Here is a 26,293-nt window from a genome sequence, read left to right as displayed (position 1 = left end):
AGGGGGCCATATACAGTTTAAAACATAAATGTCATCATTTGATGCACAGTACCAGATTATGGCTTAGGGCTAATTCACATCTGCAGTCCCTCGGCAGGTCAGAACAAGTACTGCCCATGCCTCTTACAATATTTTCACAATATTGAAATGAAAGTATTTGGTGAATAATATCATCATATTTGAGTTTCTCCCTTTCGGCCAGCCCTTACTTCCACTCTACATATGTTTAAATATTCTATTAAATATTCTCTTTACCACTGGATCATTGAGGAGTTTGCTATGGTATTTAATATTAAATTTAGTATAAAAATGTTTTATAATCCATACACTAAGGTATCAGTACTGATCTAGTATTGCCATTAAAGTCTTCTTTAGATACCAGTGGTTACAGGATGTCCATTTTTTCCAATAAAAGCCTTTAGCAGAGGCTGCTAACAGGGTGATAGGAAATCTATAGTTATTACATGGTTGCAAGCCAGGTGCAGCCAAGGAGAAAATAGAAGAGCAATGTTATTATGACTCCCTCCCCCTCCTCCTTAGGATACTTATGCACAAGTGCATGGAACTTTGTTTGTGTGTGTGTGTGTGTGTGTGTGTGTGTGTGTGTGTGTGTGTATTGTGGTGTTGAGGGTAGGGTGCTTTTTATGTGCGAGTGTGTGTGGTAAGAATATCAGGAATGCTACACTTGCACCGACCGTTCTCTCTGCATTGTGAAAACATTCAAAAAATACCTTTGGGGCCTTTTCCGCACAACAACAATAGTTAGCATTATGGTTATGAAAGCTTTTGTGTCTTAAGTGCTGTTCGTAAGTATTCACCCGCCCTCGCAGCACTGCCACTCATTGCGCAAGAAAGATGCACAAAAGCGGCCTCTTGTCAGCCAATGTTTTGTAAAATTTTAGTTCGGGGAGAGCCTCAGACCTCTATGTCATTGGCAGGCTTGCTCTCACTTCCTGGCTTTAATTGCTGGGGGGTGGAACTTCATGCCTGCCATATCCGAAACCTCCCTCGCGCTTCCAGGAGTTGGTAATAATAGCGTTGCGAGAAAGCAGGCCACACTTTTGGAGAGCTCTCCCTGGAGGAGGTACCGCATTCATGGGTTAATTAAGTCTCTTGTCATGGATGCATGGATGAGTCTCCCTGTGGTCCTCAGGCAGGAGAGGAGGCACCACGCCCATACCCATTTCTGTCGCCCAGTTTCCTACTCTGCTCACTGGGGTGTAATCCGCCTGACTATGAATGGTCAAGCCTGGCTGGGTTGATGTGTAGAACAGGGAGATTTTTGGGTGGAACTGAGTGTTTCATGCTGGCTAGTTGTTTTTTTACATTGCCAAAATTCTCTTGGGTGTCCATTCAGGTGCAAACGCTGAGATCATTATTGTGCAGTTGAATATTTAATGGCTCCAGAGCAGAAAGCAAATAGACCGCATCACCTCAGTCATGGATTATTAAGACTCCGCAGGCTGATTTGTTTATTTAATTTCACTGGCTGTTGCTGATGTCACACAGCAGACCCTTGCTTTGCATCAAAGTTGCTGCCATTGGGGAACTGTACTGGCTGACATGATGAGAGCTTACACGCACCTCCAAGGTATTTCTCCTCCATTCTTTCACCCATAATAAGGCAAAGGTGAAACACTTTTTCAAGTCCTAGCCTTGAGATATTAAGAAACTAGACAGCAAAGGGATAATTCTGCATCTGTTTCCCTGGCAACTGCTTGCTCCATCTCCCTGTCACCTCGCAAAGTAGGCTCCAGGGGAGGAGGCACCATATGTGTGTGAGAGTATAATACTATGTATGTGTGCTTCAGTGTTAGGCCTGTACAGTAACATATTGTATTTCTTCCTCGTTCTATATTTAACAGTGGCATATGAGCCCATGCATGAATTGATGATGTTGAGTCAATATTTCATTTGCCCTACCAAACTGAAGTGAAAACACTTTTGATAAGAGCATTCTTATGCTTGAAACAAGCAAATCTGGTGGCTAGTGCAGTAAATGACTTTTACTTAATTCAGTTATAAACTACTCTGTACAAAGGAATTCAATTACTTAAAATCAGATTAGTGTTATTCTTGTGCCAGATATAAAAACTGCATACCGGTAAGAACATTAAGAGTCTGGCAAATCAGGTTTTGAACCTTTGACCTTCAAGTTGTTACGTGTGCCAAACACTGAACCACTGTGACAACAGATGTCTGCAGTTTTTTCAATCAATAACTGAAGGGGATGTTAACCCTCTTTAGCACTATTGTTACCAATGGAATGTGACAGACTCTACTTGCTTAGAAATATATGGCAATCTCAGTGGCTGAGTCCACCAATTTGGTCCAGACTGAAATATCTTTTCAGCAGATTACCATGAAATGTGTAGACATTCATAGTCACCAGATGAATCCAAATGACTTAGGTGACCCCCTGGCTTCCCCTCTAGTGCACTTTGATGCTGACATTTATAGTTTTGAGTGAAATGTTTTTTTTTACCAACTGGGATGGTGCTCTCCAGAGGATGAATCTCAGTGACTTGACTTTTCCTGTAGCAACACTGGCAGGTCCATTAAATCTACCTGATGAATAAAAAAATAAAAAATAAATTAAAAATTCTGACAATCATGGTCTCAAGAGGATGCATATCACAGACCTTAGTCCGCCCCTGACTTTTCATCTAGAACCACCATTGGGTCAAAATTTCAATAAAAATATTTTGTTTATGACCAAATACCTGCAAAAATAATGACATTTCTATTGGAGTTTACTTCATTATGTGTTTAGTACTAATAGACATATCTTAGCATGCTAACACTAGTGTTATCACGGTACTGGAAATTCTAACTTTGCTGCAAGGCCTTAAAAACTATGGATATTTGATACCATTTTCAATACCACAAGGAAAATTGACATTGAGGGCACACTATTTATTTTTTTAAGATGAATATATCAAGGTTATAATATGATTCCGATGACCTTTTTTATTAGGGTTAATAGCAGAGAGCAACAGACTGTAGTAAACCTTGATGATAAGAGAGAGCAATAAAATTTAACTGGTAGGGTTGTGTTGTACTGCAGTTAATAATTTTGACACCGTTTAAAATATTCAGAGATGTTGTGTATAGATAAATTGGTATTTTGACAACCCTAGCTAACACACATCTGAACAACTAAGATGTTTGAACATACTAAAGTTTACCTGTTAAATCATGTTGGCATGCTGGCATCAGCTTTTAGCTCAAAGTTCAGCATCACAGAGCTGCTAGCAGGAATGTAGATCCTTTGGTCCTATTTATTAACTGTGGATGGTGTTACTTCAGTGGTAGTTCTGTCTTATGATGTGTCATTTTGTCTGTGCATGGCACATTTGTAATTATCTGTATATGTACAATAAGTGCTATTCTGGTTCATATTTTTGTCATCATCCAAGAAGGATGTTGGGAGTGATGATTATTGTGAGACTATAGTGTTGCATTCTATAATGGGATGTAAACCAACTGAGGCACTATTGTTATCAATGAAATGTGACAGGCGCTAGATAATCCAATCCATACTCAATTCTATAGGATTATCCCACTTATAGAAATACTGCTTTTGTATTGTATTTCATTTCTTTCCAATATTGCAACCTTTGAAAAAAAGGTAAAATTAATCGAGGGAAGTAGAACTGGTTGAAAAAAATTCCATGTTCCCAACTACTAAACTGTTTCCTGCCTATCCTCTCTCTCTTAGTGCACTTCTTGCACCCAGGCTTTGTGACAAAGATATACTGATCTCTGCCAGATAGTCCTTCACAGTGGTGTAGTGGTGGTTGATGAGGTGGGTGCATTACTAGGTAGATGGGTTGGTTGCTGAGGAGGGTGTTGGTATACTCTTATATATATACTCTTAGGGATTTATGACCTATAGTGCAGTCAGACACCAGGGGGCGATTGAGATTGAAAAGCTTCATCGTGGATGAACTGTCATGTTGTCCATCTTTATATACAGTCTATGCTAATAGTTGGGTATATACTGTAAATACCAAGAAGAAGAGTTGGGTATACCCTGTATACCTGTGTCTGCCCTCCACTACACCCCTGGTCCTTCAGCACTGTGAGCAGAAATGCTTATTTGTACATCTTGATGTTGAATGGTCAAAATCCACATTCAAACTCTCCCTTGAATGTAAAAACATGAACTTGTCACTTGAATGTGAATAGAAATGTTCCTGAAAATGCTCACCTTGAACTCCATCAATAGCTAAGTCAATCTCTGCCTACAGTACAAAGACCAATCTTCCCCAGCAATTCACAGTCCATTTTCACTGTCAACTGTTTGATGCACACCGACTGTGACACAGCACCAAATGGCTGAACTGCTTTATTGTGTGCAGAACTATGGAACGGGAAAGCAATCTCGACAAGCACAGTTGTCTAATGGGGTCTGATATTAATGAGCCAAATGTAGCCCAATAAAACTGAGTTATACCAGTAGAAGACTCTTTTGCACATATAGTTTTTCAGAGATGTATTAGAGAATTTTTCTTCTGCTTTCCTCTGCATTGTTATTGACCTTTTTACTACTGCTGTGTCATGCATGTTTGTCTTTGCAGAAACACTCCAAAGGACAGACCCTGATGGACATGGTGTGTGAGCACCTCAACTTGTTGGAGAAGGACTACTTTGGTCTGACCTTTGCCGACACAGACACACAGAAGGTCAGTGAATCGTGTACCACAGAAGCCGTGTGGGACATTTTAGTGCACGTTGCTCACAGAACAATCTGTATTCCTCTCACTTGCTGCCTGGGTCGGCTCTCTCAGGGGTGCACTATCCATCATTCAGAGATGAATGGAAAATGGGTCTGGACAATAGACAACTGAAAAATGTGTGCTGTTGAAGAAAAAATGAAAAAATGACTCATCTACTCTTTGCTCACATGCTCTCTCATATGAAATGTAGTCATAAAAATATTTCCCACAGCTGCTCTGAAAGCAGAAATAATCTCACTGTTTATCAGGAAAATTAGAAGAAGAATTTGGTCATAATACTATAAACAGGTCACCTTATGGGCTTACCTTAGAGGAAAATTTGGTATTTTTTTAACTTGGACCCTATTTCATGTTTTTTTTTTTATGTCCATTAAATATGCTCATTTTTGACTGGCTCAGATTATTATTAGAAGTGTGGGACAGCATTACGGCAAGAGTCTAACAGAGAAATGAAAGGCTTTTCCTTAACTTTCACTTGTTAGTGTATCATTGTGACCAAGTCTTGATCAGGAGAAGTCTCATTCTGAAATCTTGTGAGTACAGGAAGCCTAGTTTGTGTTATCTAAAAGAATTTCACTGTCATGGCTGAATATTTAGCTGATTTGGACAATGTAGAAAAGTTTGCGAGATTTCAGAATGAGACTTCTCCTTAATTGAGACTTGGTTACACACACTAACAAACAAATTTGAACAACTAAAGGTATGGAAAATAAATTGTCTCTAAATTGTCTTTTATGAAAAGTTGGTAATTAGAATAACAATCTGAGCCTGTTGGTGGCAAAAACAAGCATTTTAAATGGACATATACCAACAATGAACAACTATCCGTACAGATTACATTGCAGCCTGTTTTGCTGCTTTTTCTCTATACTGGACCAGTTTCATGTCTAGTCATTTAGACACAAAAACATGATCCATATTAAAAAATATCTTTTTTTTTTCAATGCAAGTCTATGTAATGTTATTTAACAGCAGCCACTGTCATGGTAAATGCTAAACATAATGTAACATATACATACGTGGCGTCATAAACAAGGGTAACTTACTCAGAAATGTCAGTTACACGGCAAACACTGAATAAAGTTTTCTGACCCTAGCAACACCATAATGTGTGTTGAATTCATAAAATTTGAGTATATTGCATATGAGTCCAGCATTTCATTTGAATTTATATTTAGCTTATTTCTTCTTTCAAAACTTACATTGTCTCATTTTAAGGTTGGCCAGGCTAAACTAGTTAATATAATTGGTTTGGCTAAAATTCATTTTTTCTGTTGTTAGCAAAAATTTAGTTGGTTTCCCTAAAAAAACAACAAAAAAACTTACTTGCCAGAAATGCTTTGGTCCTTTGGTTCTGTCCTCTGAGGTTAAATTGTTTTGCTTTTGATAAATGTGTACATACATTAAACTCCAATCAGCTCAAATCATTTTGACATTTCAAGTAGACGGTCTGAATATGATTCCATTTCATTCATGTTGACTTCTTTGGATGCACAGACCAGGCTCATTATCATATAATCAAGTAAATGACTGTTATGTTCCCCAATTATGCTGATTCCTGGATGAGCCCCCAAATTGTTACATTCCCCAAATGCACCCAGGGGACGCTGGGAGTAACAATACAATCATGGAAATCAGGGAAAAAGAATCAAGGGAACTGGGGTACAAGCAAAGTAAAATATTTTATTAAGAAGAAAATAAAATGTTTTCAACCAAAAAATTAAAAACAACATCTGAACTATTAACTATTTTTCTCACAAAATAAAAAAAGCTGTACAGCTTAATACATAAACAAGTTGACTGTTGAATTAAACTTAGAATCCAACACTCTTTAATACACTTCCCCCCAGAATGGATTAAAGGTTACTGATCCCAATTCACCTCCAGAAAGGTTTCACAACCAATCACACACATTCCTCAATCTGCCAACTGGCCTGCTGGCACCATCCACTTGGCTCCTCACACCATAAAGCTCCCTCTCCAGCCAGTGTTACTTCCTGTTTTTTTGGTTAACATTCTTTCTCAAACAGAGATTGGGGTTGTGATTAATAGTCAGATGTTATCCTTTGCTAAAGCATTCAGATTGGATTTCTAGCATACCTGTAAAAGCAATAGCTTGGATCTCAGCAAGGATAGTGACAGCAGTCACGCTTATATAAGTTATGAGTTGAAGGATTTTTTGTCTCCACCTCATTTACCTAAAGAAAATATGAATGAATCAAAATTTAGCTCTAATTTAGCTGTTTTTTTTCTGAATGAGGACTGTGTAGTAGTAACGACAGATATGAGCAACTAGTTCATTTACTGTATCAAACATTTATGCATTTATGCCAGAACCAGCTGGTCAAAAAATATTTGGTAAACTGTGTGGCTAATCAACACTGACTCAGAAAAAATAAATAAATAAAAATGCCAAAATACACTGTAGAGTGCCTTTATATCATCATCTCACCATTGAGTATGTGGGCACCGGTGTGCTCAGTCGACCACTACTTGGCAAAGACGGGGGGGCAACAGCTGGAGAGACACAAGAGAGAGCAGACACACAGACGCTACCCCACAGCATGTAACAATGACGCTGGAGTGATGGGTCCTAGCTGTCGGCCTGCATCAGAGCTCTTTGTCAGATGTGTATTTTGGGCTTTGATTGATGCGAGCCTCCCTCAGGGCGGGTATGTGATTGCACAAGCCACAGAGGCACCTCCTGCCTTTTGAAGATAGGAAAGATGACAAGTCTAAGTCCATTTTAACATCTGGAGCATATCCTCTGTCACAATCATCAGCTTGTGCATACTTTGTCAGCTCGCATGTTGTGACTTGACACGTGTCTGACGGCCGAAGCTTTGGATTGAGCACGACCTCGGCCCATACAGACAGGTTAACTGGGGTGTTGGAGAGGTAAACAGGCTCGGAGTTCAAATATTTTCCTCTCGCTGAGTGTAGTTAAGGTTACAGCTTAGATCAATATGACAGGCTCGCCAAAGATGGGCTTATCAGAGCGCAGCTTGAGCCTACTGTCTGGGGTCACTGCTGATTGGTAGACCAAACAAGCCCCAGATTGAAATGTCATTTCAGATGCCCTTTCTCTGTCTCAGTCGAGAAAACGAGGATTTAATCTTCGCTCTTTGCGAGAACATTTATTCCGTGTGATTGCTTATGAACTAAGGTTGCAAAAAGCAGGAGCAGAGCCTTGAAGAGTCAGTGATTAAAAGTTCTTCCGGCTCTTCTGCAGAGAAAAGCAAAGCAGCGGAGAGCGCTTTACTAATTGAGTGCTCTTTGGCCTCAGCTGATATAAGATGGATTCAGGGGGACGATAAATGCCTGTGGCTCATTAAAGTCTTTAACAGCCTGATTAAACACTGGAGGAGTATGTGTGTTTGTGCTTGAGTACATGAGTGTGTTTGTGTGTACATGAAGGCGCAGTTCAAACTGCCAGGTGCTTGCAGTTTGCTCAACATGGCCACAGGATTGCACCACGCTGTATCAACCCCCAAGGCTCCTGATTCCACTCTGACTGATGTGAGACCAGATGCCAAAAAGACTGTCAGCATTAATAAGCAGTTGCTGTGAGGTATTCAGGGTAGCAAGGATCGCTGTCAGCTCTCCGCACCACAGGCAGCACAAAGCTACAGACTGCACGCATCAAACACCTGTTTGTGAGTGTAAGCACAAGTAAGGATCAAAGTAACAAATTATATTAACTCTTGTTACTGTGTTTCTAAGTAGAACTTTTTTAATGAATACTTTTTCCTGATTTGTTTTAATTAGATTTCAGCCAAGTTAGCAACAGCACTGGATTGAAATCTTGCAATGTTTGGTTTATCCAGTGAAGTACAGGATGAAATATCTCAACAACTAATGGACGGGTTGCTATTGAATTTTATGCAGACATTCATGATCCCAAGAGGATGAAACATACTGAATTTCAGTGTTCCTCTGACCTTTCAAACTGACATTTTAAAGCTCTCCATAGCATTGACAGTCATGGTCAGAGACTTTTATTTTGTGGTTGTTCGTCCATCTTTCTGTTTGTTCGTCCCATTCCCATGAGTGTGATATCTGAAGACGGTAATTTCCTCATTTGGCAAACGTCCACTTGGACTCAAAAATAAGCTGGTTATATTTTGATGGTTGAAGATCAAAGGCCATTGTGACCTCCAAAAAATGTTTTTGGCCATAAGTCAAGAGTTCATAGGCTAATTATGAAGAAGTGATAACCTATTTTTGATCCTAAAGGTCAAAGGTCAACATCACTGTGACATCATAATGCTCTCTGTTATTTTTTGTCCACTGTTAAAACCCATAACTCAGGAGCAGAACAGGAAACATTTGATTAGATACTAAATTGGTGACACTAATTTTGGTGTTTACAGTGAAACTGTGATGATTGTCCTGAGCTTCTGTGCTGTGCTTCCACATTTTAGAATTTATATCTCCTTAACAGCAACATCCATAACTGGAGTACTGTCAACCTTCATGGCAACATATAAGTCTGGACAGTTATGGATGTAAACTGTAACTGAACCTTGACAGGTTCACTGAGGCGAACAACTGTAAGACACTTTGTCTAGTTGTTTTTCAGTATCAGTCGTCTAAAAAAGTATCTGATGGTTTGTCATACAATTTGCAATAGGTATAGATCCATGATACTAATAAATTGTGATAACTTTGGTGTTACCCTTTTTAGCGTCATTAGCAGTTCAAAATGTTGGCATTCCCATTAGCCTTAACTGTACTTTGTGTTTAGTGCAAATGCTAGCATGCTGACACACTAAACTGAGATTGTGATAATGATAAATATTATATCTGCTAAACATCAGCAGCTTAACATTTTCACTGTGAGCATGTTGTCATGCTAGCATTAGCATTTAGCTCAAAATAGTGCTGTGTCACAGTCACGAAGTGCTATTGTGGTAGCTTTGTGGAGAATGGCATTAAAGTTCTTAAAAATTTAAATGTCTAAATATTAATAAAATCCAGTAATTCCAATATCAAGCCAACTGTCCATTTTAAGATGCTCTTTGATGTGCAAATTGATTATTTTTTTTGCATGCAATGTTAACAAAAGTAAAAGCTAATTTCTGTGTCTGCCAATTATTGAGATCCACTCCAAAATTGTATGGGTTCTTCCTTGGCCCATGCTTCACCCTCACACCAAGTTTCATGAAAATTGGGCCTGTTGTTTTTCCGTAATCCTGCTGATAAACAGACAAACAAACCGAAAACAAAACTTCCTTTGTGAAAGCAATAATAGGATGAATATGCAATAGAGGCGTCCATGAAACCCCATAACCCTCCAGAGAGTAAAAGATATTAGATAAAGCTGGTAAAGTACAAGATTGACTCGGATATTGAAAACACCACAACCCCCATTGGGACCGCAATATGTATTAATGTTTTCTTGTGAAAAAACAAACCAAAGAAAGCAAACAGAATGCTGATTTTTTTTATCCTTGTTACAAACAGTTCAAACATTTCTTGCAGCGTAAGAGTACGTGAGGGGAGGCATTTCATTATCTCTTCATTGCCGTCTGTGTATTGCAGTGTCTCTAAACAGCATGATTTACAGCTTCTGTTACAAGTGAGTCAGTGTGCACTGCACCACTGATGAGATGCTCTCGCAGCCAGATCAGAAATGGTGCCCCCACAGGCCGAGCGGTTCACTGCACGATCAGATTGTGATGCTATAAGAAAGGTAACTGGTTGGCGGTGGTTTCTGCAACACAATGAAGAAACAGATGCTTGAATTAAATCTGCTTTCTGCACGTGTGAGTGGCTCAGCAGGGGAGAGCTCAGTTCCTTTATTTAACCATATGGAAAGGCTTTCATTAGGAGTGCTGACGGCAATTAGAGCTAAATGTGACACCGGGGTGTGCGTTTGCCATGTTTCCAGTTTTCCCTGTGTGAATTCTGCCTTCTGTCTTTCAGAACTGGCTGGACCCCTCCAAGGAGATCAAGAAGCAGATGCGCAGTGAGTGTCATGTTCAAGTAGATGAGATGATGAATATTTGAAAATGCAATCAGTAAAATTGTAGATTTGTTGGCTTATGAAGTAATGCAAAGTTTTGTGTTGATTAGGCTTTGGGCAGTATGTATTTTTTCATACCCTCATACTTTCCTGGAATTTCACCAGGGTATATGGTACCGTATGTGTGTGGTAATATTCTTACATCCATTTACCTTATTAAACAGAGAAACACAACCATACACCTTCTGAATTCATGTTTCTCTCTTTTACCAAAACCAAAACTTCCACATTGCAGAACCTGTTATTTCTTTTCGGCGCCCATGTTACCATGTTAGAGCAGCCGCACTGACTGCGTGAGCAGCGCTGTCTAGAGATGTGCTGCTCGGCTGCAGCACATCTAGAGAAACAGTCTCCCTGATTTTTTCTGCATGATGTGTGCAATTTTCAGCAAAAATAGATGGTGAAAATGGTCTTTTGATATTTAAATTGATTCTATATCACCTTTTACCACAGTTTCAATGTCCTTATTTGTCACAGACATGAGGAAATACAAATGTATCTGTTTTGTACAAACTCTCCTGTTTCAAAATTTTACTGTGAAACATTTGCAGGATCGTGTTGTTGACAATGCCATAGCTTGCACAGCTTCATAAATAAGTGGAATATGTGCTTTGAATTCTGATATACACTAGTTATGACAGTAGGCAGCTTTGAGGCAGCGCCGCAAAAACAACCACTGCCAACGTGAACACTTGCTGCTCATGCATGCAGTGTGGTGTGGGCGTAACCTCCTGGGCACATGATGTGCACTGCATGCAAAACATCCTCAATTACAGCCTCTCCAGTTTGAAGTTAATAAAAAAATGAGGGTCTATATTTTTTAGGATATTTAAAGTCACACCGATACGCTGGTATACCGTAATACTGTGAAGTTGCCAATGTCAGTCAATCAGTCAGTCAATCAGTCAGTCAGTCAGTCTGTCATTACACAATCATACAAGCACACACACACATACACACAAAAGCACACAAGCACATGGATTAAAAAAGCAAGAGTTTGCAATAAACAAAAACACTAAAATAGCAGTACTCATTAAAACTGAGAACTGAGTCAATGCTACCATGAGTGAGATAAAAGAGAAAAAGTAGATAAAAGATGAAAAGATAACAGCACAGAATATAATAATAGATAAAAATGATTAAAATAATAAAGTGATCTAGTAAAACGGTTAAACAGAGTAACAAACTAATGGTAATCTGTTGAATACATTTCCATCATAGGCTTGTTATTAAAGTTTTGTACTTTTTTTCTTAGACAAACATGATCATTAATCTTTCTGCTCTCGTTGTAATTTCTCCCCAGACTCTCCATGGCACTTTGCCTTTGCTGTCAAGTTCTACCCTCCAGACCCCTCCCAGCTCACTGAGGATATCACCAGGTACGTCTTGCCTGCACACACACAGACACAGACACAGACACAGACACAGACACACACACACACACACACACACACACACTCACACACACACACTTTTACAATATCAACAGTAGTAACTCCTTTGGCTGTGCTGTCAGAGTTAATCAGAGGAGAAATTGCTTACACATGTCAGTTCGGCAAATAATTTCCTAAATTTTCCTAAAGACAAGTGTTTACATAAAAGTATTGTAGCAATTTACATGCTGTATTTGCCCCGGTGTCAAAGCAACCCAAATCCCTCACTCCTTTTCGAGGATTAGACCTGGAATGCTACTAACTGCCACGGATTAACTGCGCTGAATACTTGTTGGAGCTTGCCTTGGTTCAGGCTTGTTTGACTGCCAACACCCTCCTCTCCTCCCCTTTTTGTCTCGTCTGACAGATACTACCTGTGTCTGCAGCTGAGGGATGACATGCTGTCAGGCCGACTGCCATGCTCGTTCGTCACTCACGCCCTCCTCGGCTCCTACACCGTTCAAGCCGAGCTGGGGGACTATGACCAGGACGACCATGGCTCTGACTACGTCGCCGACTTCCGCTTCGCCCCCAATCAGACTCGCGAGCTGGAGGAGAGGGTGATGGAGCTCCATCGAAACTACAAGTACTGGATGCAGTGTTGTTTCAATCAGATCATCTATGTTCAAACCTCTGAGAATTCATCAGCTGATAAGTTTTCTGTTGTGTCGCAACACTCCATCATGCATATGGCTGAAAGATGCCGTCACATTACAGCACCATCTGTCACTGAGATGTACACAGTGCGAAACCTGCCAGTGCGAGAACACTTTCTCAGTTACAGGTTCTTCACTGCTCTTGTTTGGCATTGCTTTTTTGGCATATGCCCAGACATAATGCCTGGGGAGGGATGTATAGGAGAAATTTAGAAATGAAGATATCAAGCATATTACCAAGATTATGCTGCTCCCACAGTGCAAGATTATGGGTTTATTTTTTTAAGAAGGCCTGTTGATGTTAGTTACAGATATTATTGTTGTTCTGCCTGCAGGGGGATGACTCCCGCAGAGGCAGAAATTAACTTCTTGGAGAACGCAAAGAAACTGTCCATGTACGGGGTGGACCTCCATCATGCTAAGGTTGCCTGTTTTCTTATTTGCGTGACAGTCGGTTTCAAAGATGCATTTAGTGTCACCGTTAAATCATTTCTGCCTCTTTGCTGTCCCGTGTTCTGTGTAGGATTCTGAAGGGATTGACATAATGTTGGGTGTCTGTGCCAACGGCCTGCTGATCTACCGTGATAGGCTGAGGATCAACCGCTTTGCCTGGCCAAAGATCCTGAAGATCTCCTACAAGAGGAGCAACTTCTACATCAAGATACGACCTGGAGAGGTATCCAGTAGGGTTAATAATAATTAAATGGATACTCTGTCAATTTTACACAAAAAAATTGTATATTAGCCATTGGTAGTGCTAATCAACAAAAAACAATTACACTGATGTTATCTGAGTTATCTGGGCTCAAATTCAAGTTCATGTGTTAACCATAGATACTTGATTATGGATGCCAAGGTGGCACCTTTTCAGCTTAATAAATTTGGCTCCCCTGGCGCACAGGCAAAAAATAAAACTTTTTTACTGTCCTGAATAACTTTTGGGATATGCTTTCTGCTGAATATGGGCAGTACTGTTTTGCCTGCTGGCTCTGCTTGCAAGTTCCCTCATAGACTTTACTTTGTGATGATTTCACAGATTTTTAAATTGCTTTTCTTGGCCTGAGAAAAGTGTTACAAAAACAACCCCGATTGGAGCACAAATTCACAGTAGAAAGTCATATTTAACCTTTTGCTATCAACAGGTTTACAGATGTCTTGATAATGTCTCATGGTCATTTGACAAAATGGAAGAAAGCTGAGTGGCGTTCCTTGGAGCCTGGTGTTAACCAGCCAGGGAAATTTTTTTCCAGATTCTATTAAATTGCATCATGGGAAATTTAGGATCCAATGTAGGACGGAAGCTGAACCCACAGTGGAAATTAAAAGTCAGGATATTTGGGCCTCTGTTGCTTCAATTTTGATTCTTTTTTTTTAAAAAAAACAACTCTCTCACCAATTCTGAAGCTTTATTTAAATGAGATATGGAACAACTGGATTACTCCCTTAAAGAAAATTACATTTTGGGAAATATGACTATCACTATTTTGGGTAGACTTAGATGAGAAGAACATTACCAATCTGATGTGTGTACATTAAATATAAGGCTTAGCCTAGAATAAATACTGCAAACTCTGTCCAACCATTAAAAAATCTACCTACCAGCAAGTCTAAAACTCCCTAATTAACCACTTTCATCTAATTTGTTTAATTCATACAAAAACCTCACGTAGAAAATGAATAAGGTATAGTTAGGGGAGGGGGTTGTGCGGTACTATTTCTTGGCCTGGCGCAGTGAACTCTTGTTGTCTCTGCTGGTTGCCTGCTGATGGTTAAACTCCAGGAAGTTAGCTAGTTAACTAGTTAGATACTGAAAAGAGGTGCTGGCAGGTTGAGTATTTTTAAGTTTTTGCCTTTACACCAGGGGCAGGCATCCTGTGGCAGTTATTATTATTTATTTTTTTACATTTTAATTTTGTTTGTCATTGTTGTAGACTTAAAGTGACTCACATTCTCCAGTTGTAAAAAATATGCGACTATACACCACATAGAAAATGTTTTAATATTTTCTAAATGTGCATCATATGTCTACAGCCTAATTTTCATCTAAATTTTGCTGAACTTCAAAAGAGGTGGCTCGTCTTGAATCTCCTCTAGCTAGGCTAGATATGGATTCCAAATTCAAAAAGGAAAAGTGTGGGACGAAAAAAAAGAGAATTTGATAGTGTGAGAACAGATTTGTTTTCTTTCGCTGCAAATGCTGCGAGGTTAAAGTAACAAACAATCATAAGTACCCCACTGCAGAGTAGTCACCTTGTGCTAAGACATATAAGCTGATGTTGATGCTCATTTAGACTTTAGGCTGTCTTCCCTTCAATATAAGGCTCAAATATTTTTTACAACTTCAGACGTAGTATTATTATTGTTGTTGTTTTTTTATTTTATTTTATTCCATTTCATTTTAAAAATGCTCAGGGAACCATCTCTGTCTCCAGCTACATGATTAGTACACAGACATGAGAATGGTATTTATTTTGTCATCTAAATACTTTCTGCAAGAAGTAAAATACACATATTTCCCAAAATGTTAAATATGCCTTTAAGCCATGACCTCAGGTTTTGAGTTTAATAATAGCTGATGCTCTGCCACATCTGTTACTGTTGAAATTCCCTGCGGTAATGAATGTGTGGTCATTTGTGCTGAGCACAGAGCTGTAAAAATCCTCCACTTTATACCTTCAGTTTTTGCCCCTCTGCACAGTCAGGGTCTATATTCTGGCCCTCCTCATTGTGCTGTGCAGCGCTGCAGCTTAAACTCCATGCTGAGCCTCAGTGTGACAGGCTGTCTGGGCCAGACCCAGTCAAGTGACAGAGCAGCACAGTGAGCCTGTGATCGAGCCAAATAAAGAGGCCCTTTAACAGAGCGGCTGCAGCTGCAGCCACAGCCAGAATGGAGGGATAAAGAGTGTAAATATAGAGCCATGAAGTAGTTTGCCTCCCATTTTTCTCCCAGTGTCTGAATATTAGATGTTATCCTTCCTCTGCCCAGCTCTGCTGTTTTCTGTCCATTCAGCAAAATCCATGTTGGGAAATATATTTGCATGGTACTACTAGTATATATGCCAACACTAAATAAAGACTGACTTCAGTCCACGGAGAAGTACTTAGATGGCCTGAAGCAAAACAAAGTAAAAACACCTGGTTTTGTACCTCACACCATCTCTATCTGTCTCCCTGTGCTCTCTCCCCTCCAGTATGAGCAGTTTGAAAGCACAATCGGTTTTAAGCTTCCTAACCACAGAGCGGCCAAGAGGCTGTGGAAGGTCTGCATCGAGCATCACACTTTCTTCAGGTGAGGATCGATCTGGCCTCATGGTTCATCAGGTGCAGCCGCAGCTGCAGTGTGAGCATCAGAGTGTTCACTGGTTTGTTTTCACAGGCTGGTGTCTCCGGAGCCTCCTCCAAAGGGCTTCTTGGTGATGGGTTCAAAGTTTCGCTACAGTGGAAGGACACAGGCTCAAACCAGACAGGCCAGTGCTCTTATAGACCGACCTGCTCCGCACTTTGAGCGTTCCACCAGCAAGAGGTACCTGCTGTCCAGGAGCTTGGACGGAGGTGAGAGCCGCAATAGCTCCCTGAGAGATCTGTTTATGGAGGGACTAAAGGTGCAGATGTTAGACCGACCTCTAAAGGAATCATTGTACAAATGCACATTTGTAAATATGTGTTTTTTCTCTCTTTCAGAGATCTAAGCTTAAATTTTAGAATTCAAAATTATAAAGATATTGATAAAAAAAAAAAAGAAATGCAAGCAGTAACTTAAGTATGTAATTAATTACCAGAAAATTTTAGAAAAATAAATAAATAAATAAGAAAATGTCCTTAAAATATGCAAAAAAGAAAAGTAAAAAATATAAATTAAAAACGAGAAAACTTACCCCCCAAAAATGAAAAAAAAAAAATCAAAATAGAATTGTATTATTTTTTTTTATATATATTTCAAAGATTTAATTTGTATTCGACATTTGCCTTTTTATTTGGAGAAATTGTCTAATTTTCTTCTGATTTATTTTTGCGGGGCATTTCTAGCCATCTTGCTCATTGCCTTTTTCCCCATTTTTCCTAAAAAAAATCCAACCACTTTGTTCTGGATTCACAGGTTTAAATGCTTGTAAAAAGCATCTTAATGCCGCACAAGAAAACTGATGTTGATCCAGGTTCCAAAGGGTTAAGCCTGACTCTGTCCAAACAAAAATTAAATCACATGAATGACAGATTAACTGGAGAATATCCCTCCAATGACCAAATGAGCTGAAACACAAGTGTGAAAGCATCCTTTGCATATTCCCCAAAACTACTGCTTTAACCCCCCCCATCAGCTGAACTCTGACTTGTCCCTCACAATACTGCAACTCTTGTTACCAGCAGAGTTCTCACGGCCGGTCTCAGCTATGTGTGAGAACCACGATGGACTGTCCCACCGCAGCATCAGCGAACAGCGACGCCTCCACAGCCCCTCTGTGGATGAGCAGGAGACCGAGCTAGAGCCCAGTTTGGAGCAGGACGAGGAAGACAAGGACCAAGAGCGGGTTGAGGAGACGGAGCAGGACTACGAAGGCAACATCACACCGAGCAGGAAGAAAGAGATCATGGTAGTAAAGATTTCCTACAAACTGCATCTTTTTTTAAAAAATGAAAACCCATTGTATTAAAGTAGATTTTTTTTACTATGTTAAAATCAAACGTATAGAGCTTTCAACTTGAAGACAACTCCAACTTTGGTGCAGGGAGATAGCACAAACAGCAGGGGTGCTGATGTAAAGTACACGCAGTACAAGCTTCTCAGGCCAATTTGGGCTTATCCAGCAGGAGCTGTGGTGGCTTTTGGTGGATTTAGCTTTTACTAACTCTTCTCCTTTCACTCCTATTCACTCAGGCTTATATGCTTACACTGCACTGCTCATAAATCCCGCTGACAGCTTCACAGTTTTTTTTAACCCTTTCTCATTATGCTGAGAAACTCAAGCCTAGCTCACTGTTGCTAACACGCTATTTCTTTTTATTTTTTTTTTCTTCACTCTTGCTGGCGATAAGGAGGAGGCTGGGTCACCAGTTGACAGTAAACAGGAGGTATTTGGTGTCTGGTGATTTGGTCTCTGTCTGTACACCTGTCTTTATCCATCCATCACCAAGTATATTTGTCCAATTTTTATCTCATTCTCTCCTCCGCTGTTGAACTGTGGCAGTCAACAATGTCATCATATACAAGAAAGATTGTGCTGCATTGCACCATATGAGCGAGTGATGCTGCAAAGGTTGTGTCTGGACTTAGTTGTCATGGTTAAGCATCCCAGCAAACGTTTGACTGACAGTGATTGGTACAGTAGGGACAACTGAGGCGAAGAATTTTCACAATCCGACACGCTAAAAAAGCTTTAGAGAGCAGTTTGAACTGATGTGAGAAAGATATTTCTGTCTCACTTTCACAATTGGCAAGAACAGCTATGATCGCTACAGAAAAACCACTTGTATATTAATTTGCATCATTCTGTTATCGTCCTCCAAAATGTCTACTGGGATGTATTTACAGATCATTTCCAAATTGCTCTTGGCATGATAATAAGTGGCCAAATTTAGCCGTCTTGTCTGTGTGCCTGCCTGTGCTCTGACTGACTGACCTTCTACCATCCTGTCTCTGCACCTGACCTTGTTCCTGCACTCTCTGACCCTGCACTCTTCACCTTTGACCCCTCTTGCCCTCGCCCACCCTCCTGCCCCAACTCAGCTCTCTCAGTTGGACCAGGAGGCCACTCCTCGGCACAAGCAGGAGGTACAGGTTCCTGTCTTCAGCCCTAGTGCTTTTTGTCGTGTGTGCCGCCGTTCCTTTGCACCTTTAGTCTTTGGAGGTTTTCACAGATTGCAATGTTCCTACAGCTTGAAACGAAAGATATTTTTTATATTTTCTTTTAGAATGTGGTAGAGATTTGAAATATCAAGTCGCTGAGAGCACAGAGTACTTTTTTAAGTTAGTCTCTAGTGGAATACTACTATCAGGAAGGAGATAAAGTCTGTCATTCAAAATCCTACTTGAGTGAAAATACAGAAAACTATCAGCTAAATGTCTTTTTAAATACCAAAATTAAAAGTACTTGTTCTTCAGAAAAATAGCTGTTGGCTTAAAGAAGCCTCTGGTTCGCTCTTTCCATTGATTTCATTCGCATTCATGCAGACTTTAGGTACCAGTTGAGGTTGTAAAATGCAACATCAGTATTCACTGTATTTGCTGCAAAAACTGGAGATTGTTGCCTAACAAGGCAACTGAGAAAGCTCTTCCAAATGAGCTCAGACATTAGCACATACTTTTATTGTGGGCATACTACCAAGGCTTTTTTCTTGTCTTTTTTGGGCCCTTGAAATAAGATTATGGAAATCGTCAACCCTTTGAAATCTGAGCAAACTGGCTTGATTTCTGGCAAAAACATGGGAAGAAGGCAGAAGAAGAAATGACCCCCGAAAATAGCGAGAAATTAATAATAAAAACAAAAAAAGTACAAGAAAATAACCTTAAAGTTAGTTTATAAATAAATAAATACAATTTTTCAAAACATTTAAAAAGGAAATGACCTTAAAAAAAGGGGCTTACATTTTTTATTATAATTTTAAATATATAATTATGAGACATAGCTATAGTAGTTTTTCTCTAGCATTTCTTTTTGAGAGACATGTTTCCCTAATTTAAAAAAAAAAATCCAAATCTACTATTTTTTTGCAATTTGTGTAACATGTCTAATCAAGTTTCTCACTGCCTTTTCCTCCATGTTTTTAAAAGAAATTGCAAAGATTTGCTTAAGGTTGAAAGGTCTAAATACTTCTTAAAGGCATCTGGAAGCAGCAGGAGAAAAGTGACTGATCTAGATATCAGAGGGTCGATAAAGAAGCTGCCATAAAAATCAAGAATGCATATTTTATGCTTCCTAAAGAATATATAATAATATATGTCTTACATGTTAAAAAAAGTTTTTGAGTGCATTGAGCCATAAGATAAAATCTTAACATATATTACATTATTATATTGTAAGTACTGATGCATTGATACTTGCATCACATTTTTTTGTTGTAGAAGGTAAAGGTGGAGCTAAACAGTAAAATTTGACGAGTTGATCTGGTTTTAAAAAAATCGAGGAAACTGGTTGCCTTGAAAATTAAAAAGGACAAACTAGTTATATATTAATTGTACTTTATATCTAATTGTTAAGTTCACTTAAAATTTAGTTGCATTTTCTTTATTTTGTGAAGTTGTTGCAATTTAAAAATAACAAGTGACACTAACTTCTTTTCCATGCCAGCAAATTGATCTGATTGTACTTCACATTTGTGTTTGCTCAATAGAATTTAGGGAACTGATTGCCTGATTGATTAAAAAAAAAAGTAAGCACAACAAAGAATAAATAGTTTGCAGGATTTTTTTATTTTAACAAAATGGCATTCTGAGATTCTTGATACAAGGCTTCTTTTAAGCTTTATAAAAATATCTTTTAAAAAAAATCTAGATTTATTCAGACTAAAGTTTCTCTCTCTGACTTGACACCATTTCCGCAGGGCTCCATGGCACAGTTTTATGACAAAAAACAATATTCTAAATATGCAGTCCAGCTTCAGGCAACATACATGCTAAATGAAGAATTTCAGCAAACTGTAACAAACAAAACAACACTGTAGATGTTAACATTGTGCTATTTATTAATGTATTTTTGTGGTTGCAGACTACTCACTCACATTTGTATATTCTTAAATGTGTTAACATGACATAACTTGCAGATATGCTAACTCAACCCCAAAAAATGCTGTTTGTCATGATCAAGGTAAATCAGTTTAATGTAGTTTACTTAAGTTGCCTACACAAAGAAAGAACATGATAACTTTACTATTTAACTTTAAGTTGCAGCAACTTCACAAAATCAAATTTTATTGTTACTTATCAAACATAACTTAATACCAAGATTTATTTATTTACGTTTTCCAGGGCAATTGGTTGCATTTTTTTTTCAAGATAGATCTGGAAGGTCATACACAATTTTGTATTCTTTTTTTTGTTTCCGTTTTTTGGCTTTTCTTAAATCCTTGCCTTCTTCTGAAACATAGTCTGACCACCTTGTTATTTAAATGGAACAGAGGTTTAGCAGATAGGCTAAATGTCTCAAAATGTTAAGTTAAATTTGAACAACTTAAAGACATCAAAAACGCGACAAGGTGCTCCAACTAAACATCACTGCTGTATATCTGCCATATTACATCATCACAAAGCATGTTCACACAGTAAGGAGGACTGTGGATTTTACCCCCTTGGCGTCTATTGAAAACACATGAGAAGGTATTTGTTAATGGCAAGTGCGTCAAAAAAAAAGTCCAAATGTTTTAATGTACTAATGGACACCTGACTGTTGTAAGTTTTTTCTATACTTAAAAATGTAGTTACTTGTAGCTATAGCTGTAATAAGAAAAATGTACTCAGGTAAATGTAAATTTCCCTCTGAAATGTTGCAGAGTGGCACTAAAAATTGCAGAAAATGTCAGTTAGTACAACAAATGTTCAAAGTTACTTTCCACGACAGACTGCCATGACTCCAAACAAACAAAATAATGTAGAATTGATAATATCCAGAAAGGTTAATAGATGTAACACATTCATTTCTTCATCCATCTACAGTGCAGTGACTGCATGGATTGTCTTAAAAACTAATTCAATTGTAAATATACTTGTTTTTTGTGAGCTCCAATAGCATCTGAAATGTCATTGCTCTCCCTAGGCTACGGCACAGAGTAGTAAAGCACCCGTACAATCCTAGTGAACGTCAGCGTAAGCATTTCACATCACATCTACTCAGCTATCTTGCACTCACGTCCCGTTCAGTCATGCATATCAGATGTGCTGATGTGAGGACTGCTGTTTTAAAGGATGTTGACATGCAGCTAATGCACGTCCGCTTCTCTTTACATCTTTTTTTCCCTCCTTCTTTGACACATACTCCACCAGTTTCTGGATAAGTCGAAGGACGTGTTGCTGAAGCACCAGGCCAGCATCAACGAGCTGAAGAGAACCCTGAGGGAGCCGAACAGCAAGCTGTCGTACCGCGAGAAACGTCTGTCAGCCACCTCTCCAACTGGCACACCAGAGAAGAAGGCTGTGAGTATAAGGGCTCTTGGGGGGGTGCGGTATGTGGGCTCTTAGGTCCACTAGGGTCAATATCTCAAATCCAGCAAACTCTGATGCTTGACATTCCATTAGAGGACATTGATATTCCCATCTGGGTGCTGTCATGTTGAATTCCTCTTGCTTGACTTGAAGCAAAACAGGCCGTATTTTTGTCACATGGAGAAACATGTTTTGCCACCTTTTGACATGCTCTTTTCATTTGAATAATTCAAGCCTGAAGATATACAGTATGATTAGTGAAGGTAGTTACGGCTATTTAATTTCTTTCCTCCAGGCATGTATCTTCCATGCAAAGACACTACTGCTCACAAACAAACAAAAAAAACTGCAGTTTATTTTAAGAAATGTGTGTAATGAAGTGCATTCAGCCTCTCTCTGGTGTGCTGGAATAATTCTGACAAAATCTCTGAGGCACTTGAAGATGACTGACATGTAGCACAGAAGGAAGCATCTTGATGAGATTAGTGTCAAGATGTTTTTGAGATTTTCTCAATATGAGGCACTTGAGAAATAATTATCAGTTATCCTTTTTTTATTTTCCTTGATTGCCTAACAGTGACACAGTTTTTTTTTTTTTTAATGCCAGATCAGGAAAGCTCTCGAGCTTTGATCACATTTTGGTAATTAGGCTTTTGAAGATAGAGCACTGAGATTGGAGTCTTCGGATAGGATAGTTCGGTTTTTGCTGCTGCCTAAATTGTCTTCAGACAATCTCTCATCTGCTGTCTGGGATGATCAGATTAAGCCACAGAATGTCAAGCGTCGTCTGTGGCAGAAAATGTAATCTGCCGTGCGTCTCATTCCAGGTAAGAAGCGTAGGAGGGGGTGGGGGTGCATTATTCTGTTTGAGCGACAGTCAAAGGCTGGGGAAGTCTCTGTGCTCTTGACGGTCTCCAAAAGATTCAACTCGATTCTTTGATGTAGTTACAGGGTGAAAAAAAAAACATTTGCATTGCAAATATCTTCTGATTTGGTTATGTGGATTTGGTGGCTGTCAGGTTCCTGGGATTGCATGTTTTTAGTTTGAAGTTCATTAAAAAGTTTCTTCAGAGTAAGTCCTGTTAGCTCTGATTCTCTCTGCTGTTCCCATTTTTTCGCTTTTGCATGAAACGATTTATTGTACGTCTTACTAATTTACTCCCTCATTTCGGGTCCAAGCTCTAACGGCTGTTCTTCCTTCTCTCTCAAACTCTCTCCTCTGCTTCTTGTCGGCCAGTTGGTGGGCCGCACAGTTGGAAAGGACCCTGTTAACAGCCTCTCTGTTGAGGGTTTCGTCCAGAAGACTCTGGTGACTTCACCTGAGGTTTCACATCTTTCATTCTTCCTCTTTCATGATAAGCTTACTTTTTATACCATTTGTGGTTTGGTGACATGCACACCCTACCGTGCATCATTATCATTCATTTGCCTATCGAATTAAGAAAATCCCTCCTCATAATGCCCAGTGAATCCCTAAATGCAAATTGATGTTTACTAGAACTTCACTTTTGTTACCTTTTCTGTGATTCAAATAATTGTGTAGATTTCATTATTTGCAGCACTTGTGCTTGGCGTGTCTAACTGTGTTTAATCTATACCAACATGTAGGGCTCTGAGGAGTGGGTATTGATTGAAAAACAAGAAACTTATCAACAGGACCATGACTGGAAGGCAGAAGAAAAGAACAAATCTGATTCCTCATGGGAGAAAAAGGAGCTGGAAAAAGAGATAAACGTTACCAAGATGATACATAAAGAGGTAACGGGGTATGACAGAAAAGAAATGAAAAGCCATATTGATGAATTTCCATCAACAAAATCATCCAGGGAGGCAGATGAATGCTCTGAACCTCAGCCGACAAACAAAAGTCGTTTTGTGATTCAATTATCTGAGAACGCAGACTCGTTTCAAGACAAATCTCAAAGTAAACCGTCTCGCGCCTCAGACCCTGAGGCAAACGATGTGGCTCCGGGCTCGCGCCAGATAAAGGAACGCACAGCTTCTAATCCAAGGAAAAAGAGGAGACCCAAGAGCCTAAATCTGGGAATGCCTGGTGAGCTCATCTACGGGAAAGGAAGCGATTCAACTGAAGAAGAAAATGAGGGCTCAGACTCGGACAACAGTCCAGCAAAGACCTCTAAAACAGGAAATAATTGTGAATCGTCCCCGGGGGCGATGATAAAAGATGATCAGGGATCAGGAAAGGATCAGTCTGTCAGGGGCTATAAAGACAGCCAACAAGAGGATATAGCAATAGCAGAGCGGAGGGAAGTCTCCTCTCAAGGAACAGAGCAGGTAAAGAAAAAAGTGAGTCAGGCTGGGCCGGCTGATATCGATTTAGGCTCAGTAAACGGGCCTAGAAAGATAGAACACGATAGTTCATTAGCAGGTGGTAAAGGGGAGTATGTGATGAAGGTGCGAGGGAAGGGCCTTATCGACAACAAAGAGCTAGCTGAAGTAAAACTGCGACAAGTCAGGACCCATGAGAGGAAGATCAGTAGTTCTGGTGGCGAGGATATGGAGGGTTTCCTGGGAGGTCAGAGGACGTCTTTCCACCGACTGTCCGGCAGCAGCTACCAGTCGGAAATCACCAGGATTGTTCCTCTCAAGCCGGAGCGCTCAAAAAGCATAGCGTGCAAGGATGAAAGGGATAGGACAGGACAGGACGAGCCCACACGGCTAATGAGAAGAGAATACCGCTGGTCGGTGGGCTCTCCAGAAGGATCCTCAGACCTCGCCTGGACTGACTCCGCAGCCTTCCATCCAGCATTCGCAGCAGATCTGGAGGGTATCGCTAAAGCAGAACATCCCGACGATAGCTACCAGTCTGGCAGAGGACCCACAGAGAGTCATTCATTCGGCTCAAAGATTTCAGCGCTTCCCAAAATGGCTCCCCCAGCCCCGCCAGTGAAAACACAGAAGGCGCGGGAGTCTGGACTAATACTGCGGAACAGCCGAAATGTCGGCAGGGAGCCGAGCCTGGACGCGGCCAAGAAGAGACACTCGGTAACTCTGTTTGGCATCTGCTATTCAGTCATTGGAATTAAAGCATCGCATGAGCTTCAGACAGACTCGCACGCCATTTTTCTTTCTTTCTGCGTTTTCAGTGACTTGAAACACTCATCCATCTTACCTGTCCGTGCCTGTTGAAGAGCAGGCGGAGTGGTACTTTTGCTCCGTCTTGTGGCAAAAAAATATGTCAAAAAGTTTGGACATTTTCCCACATGGCAACCCAATCTATCCCCTCCCATTGCCTCCCAACATGCACCACACTGTCTGGCAAATCTGTACAGCTCACCACTGGCTGTGATTTTTTAAAAAAAGAGACAAAATCAATATCTCATGTTTTGGTTGTTGTGGTTTATTTTCACTGTCTCTGAATTGGGAGCCTCAAATTTCTTTCCAGCTCACGTTATTCTTTGTCAGACGGTGACAAGGAAAGAAAGGCTTTACATATTATCATCGCTCTGATGATTTTTGCACATCGCTGTGCCATTTTCAAATGGGAAAGAATACAAAACAACACAATTTATTGCATACAAATTTCAGGAAGAAAGGGTGAAAAGTACCGCCATCCATTACTTTGAGACAAACAGCTATTATTTGCCAAAATTAGAGATAAATGAAGTATAGAATTGGTTTGCCCACAAGTGATTGAGAAACTACACCAAATTGAAGATCTTCCATCAACAGAACTCACAAAATATCCCTTAAACATTCTGATAGGTGTATATATAAGAAATCAGACGCATTATTCTCTTCTGGATCGAGAACGAAGCGGTGAGGTAAACACATTGGTTCCCCCAACTGTGAAACCCCAGCAGGCAGTGAGCAGCCAGACACCACAGCTCAGTGCCTGACACAGTCAGATTTGCTGCTTTCATTTCACTGTTGGTATCATTAGGAGCCTGCACGCCTTTGGCACCGGAATGAAAGGAATTTAAAGTGAATAGACATGACAGCTTTCATCATTTCCCACCTTTTCATCTGAGTCAAGCTCTTGCATATATTGGATTAAACAGGCATGAGAAGAGGTGTTGCGTAGCTCTCAGTGTGTGAACAGCCTCACTGGCGAGTGACAATCATATCAAGATCACACTGAACTCGAGTGTGGGAAAATATTAGGAGCTCCTCCAAACGTGCGGACCCATTCGCACACTCATTTTGATAGGCTTTGAAATAAGCCCCGACACCTTTTATTGGACATTTAACAATATTACATGACAATAGTGTTTGAATCCTCCCTCATTGAAATTCAAGGTGCGTAGTATTGCAACACTTTCTCAGGTGGTCAATGAGTGGCT

General features: G+C 39.9%; 1 protein-coding gene across 6 annotated transcripts in view; it reads left to right on the top strand.

Moving 5' to 3' along the window:
* Window positions 1–26,293, top strand: part of LOC121952532 (band 4.1-like protein 1) — a 111,518-nt gene that overhangs the window by 64,582 nt on the left and 20,643 nt on the right. For 2 of the 6 annotated variants that reach the window (XM_042499281.1, XM_042499315.1), the window contains exons 4-17: window positions 4,584–4,688; window positions 10,671–10,713; window positions 12,074–12,149; window positions 12,571–12,789; window positions 13,195–13,282; window positions 13,383–13,535; window positions 16,051–16,148; window positions 16,236–16,411; window positions 17,222–17,448; window positions 17,891–17,926; window positions 18,582–18,626; window positions 21,831–21,980; window positions 23,227–23,313; window positions 23,598–24,995. In XM_042499281.1, coding sequence (XP_042355215.1) covers window positions 4,584–4,688; window positions 10,671–10,713; window positions 12,074–12,149; window positions 12,571–12,789; window positions 13,195–13,282; window positions 13,383–13,535; window positions 16,051–16,148; window positions 16,236–16,411; window positions 17,222–17,448; window positions 17,891–17,926; window positions 18,582–18,626; window positions 21,831–21,980; window positions 23,227–23,313; window positions 23,598–24,995 — 2,901 coding nt within the window. The remainder of the gene's footprint in view (window positions 1–4,583; window positions 4,689–10,670; window positions 10,714–12,073; window positions 12,150–12,570; window positions 12,790–13,194; window positions 13,283–13,382; window positions 13,536–16,050; window positions 16,149–16,235; window positions 16,412–17,221; window positions 17,449–17,890; window positions 17,927–18,581; window positions 18,627–21,830; window positions 21,981–23,226; window positions 23,314–23,597; window positions 24,996–26,293) is intronic. The other 4 variants (XM_042499291.1, XM_042499299.1, XM_042499324.1 and 1 more) reach the window with 4 other exon arrangements.

This window comes from Plectropomus leopardus, chromosome 2 (assembly GCF_008729295.1).
Source record: "Plectropomus leopardus isolate mb chromosome 2, YSFRI_Pleo_2.0, whole genome shotgun sequence".
NCBI classification, from domain to species: Eukaryota; Metazoa; Chordata; class Actinopteri; order Perciformes; family Serranidae; genus Plectropomus; species Plectropomus leopardus.
Note: the sequence above shows the minus strand (reverse complement) of the source record. Positions and strands in the feature narration are given on the sequence as shown.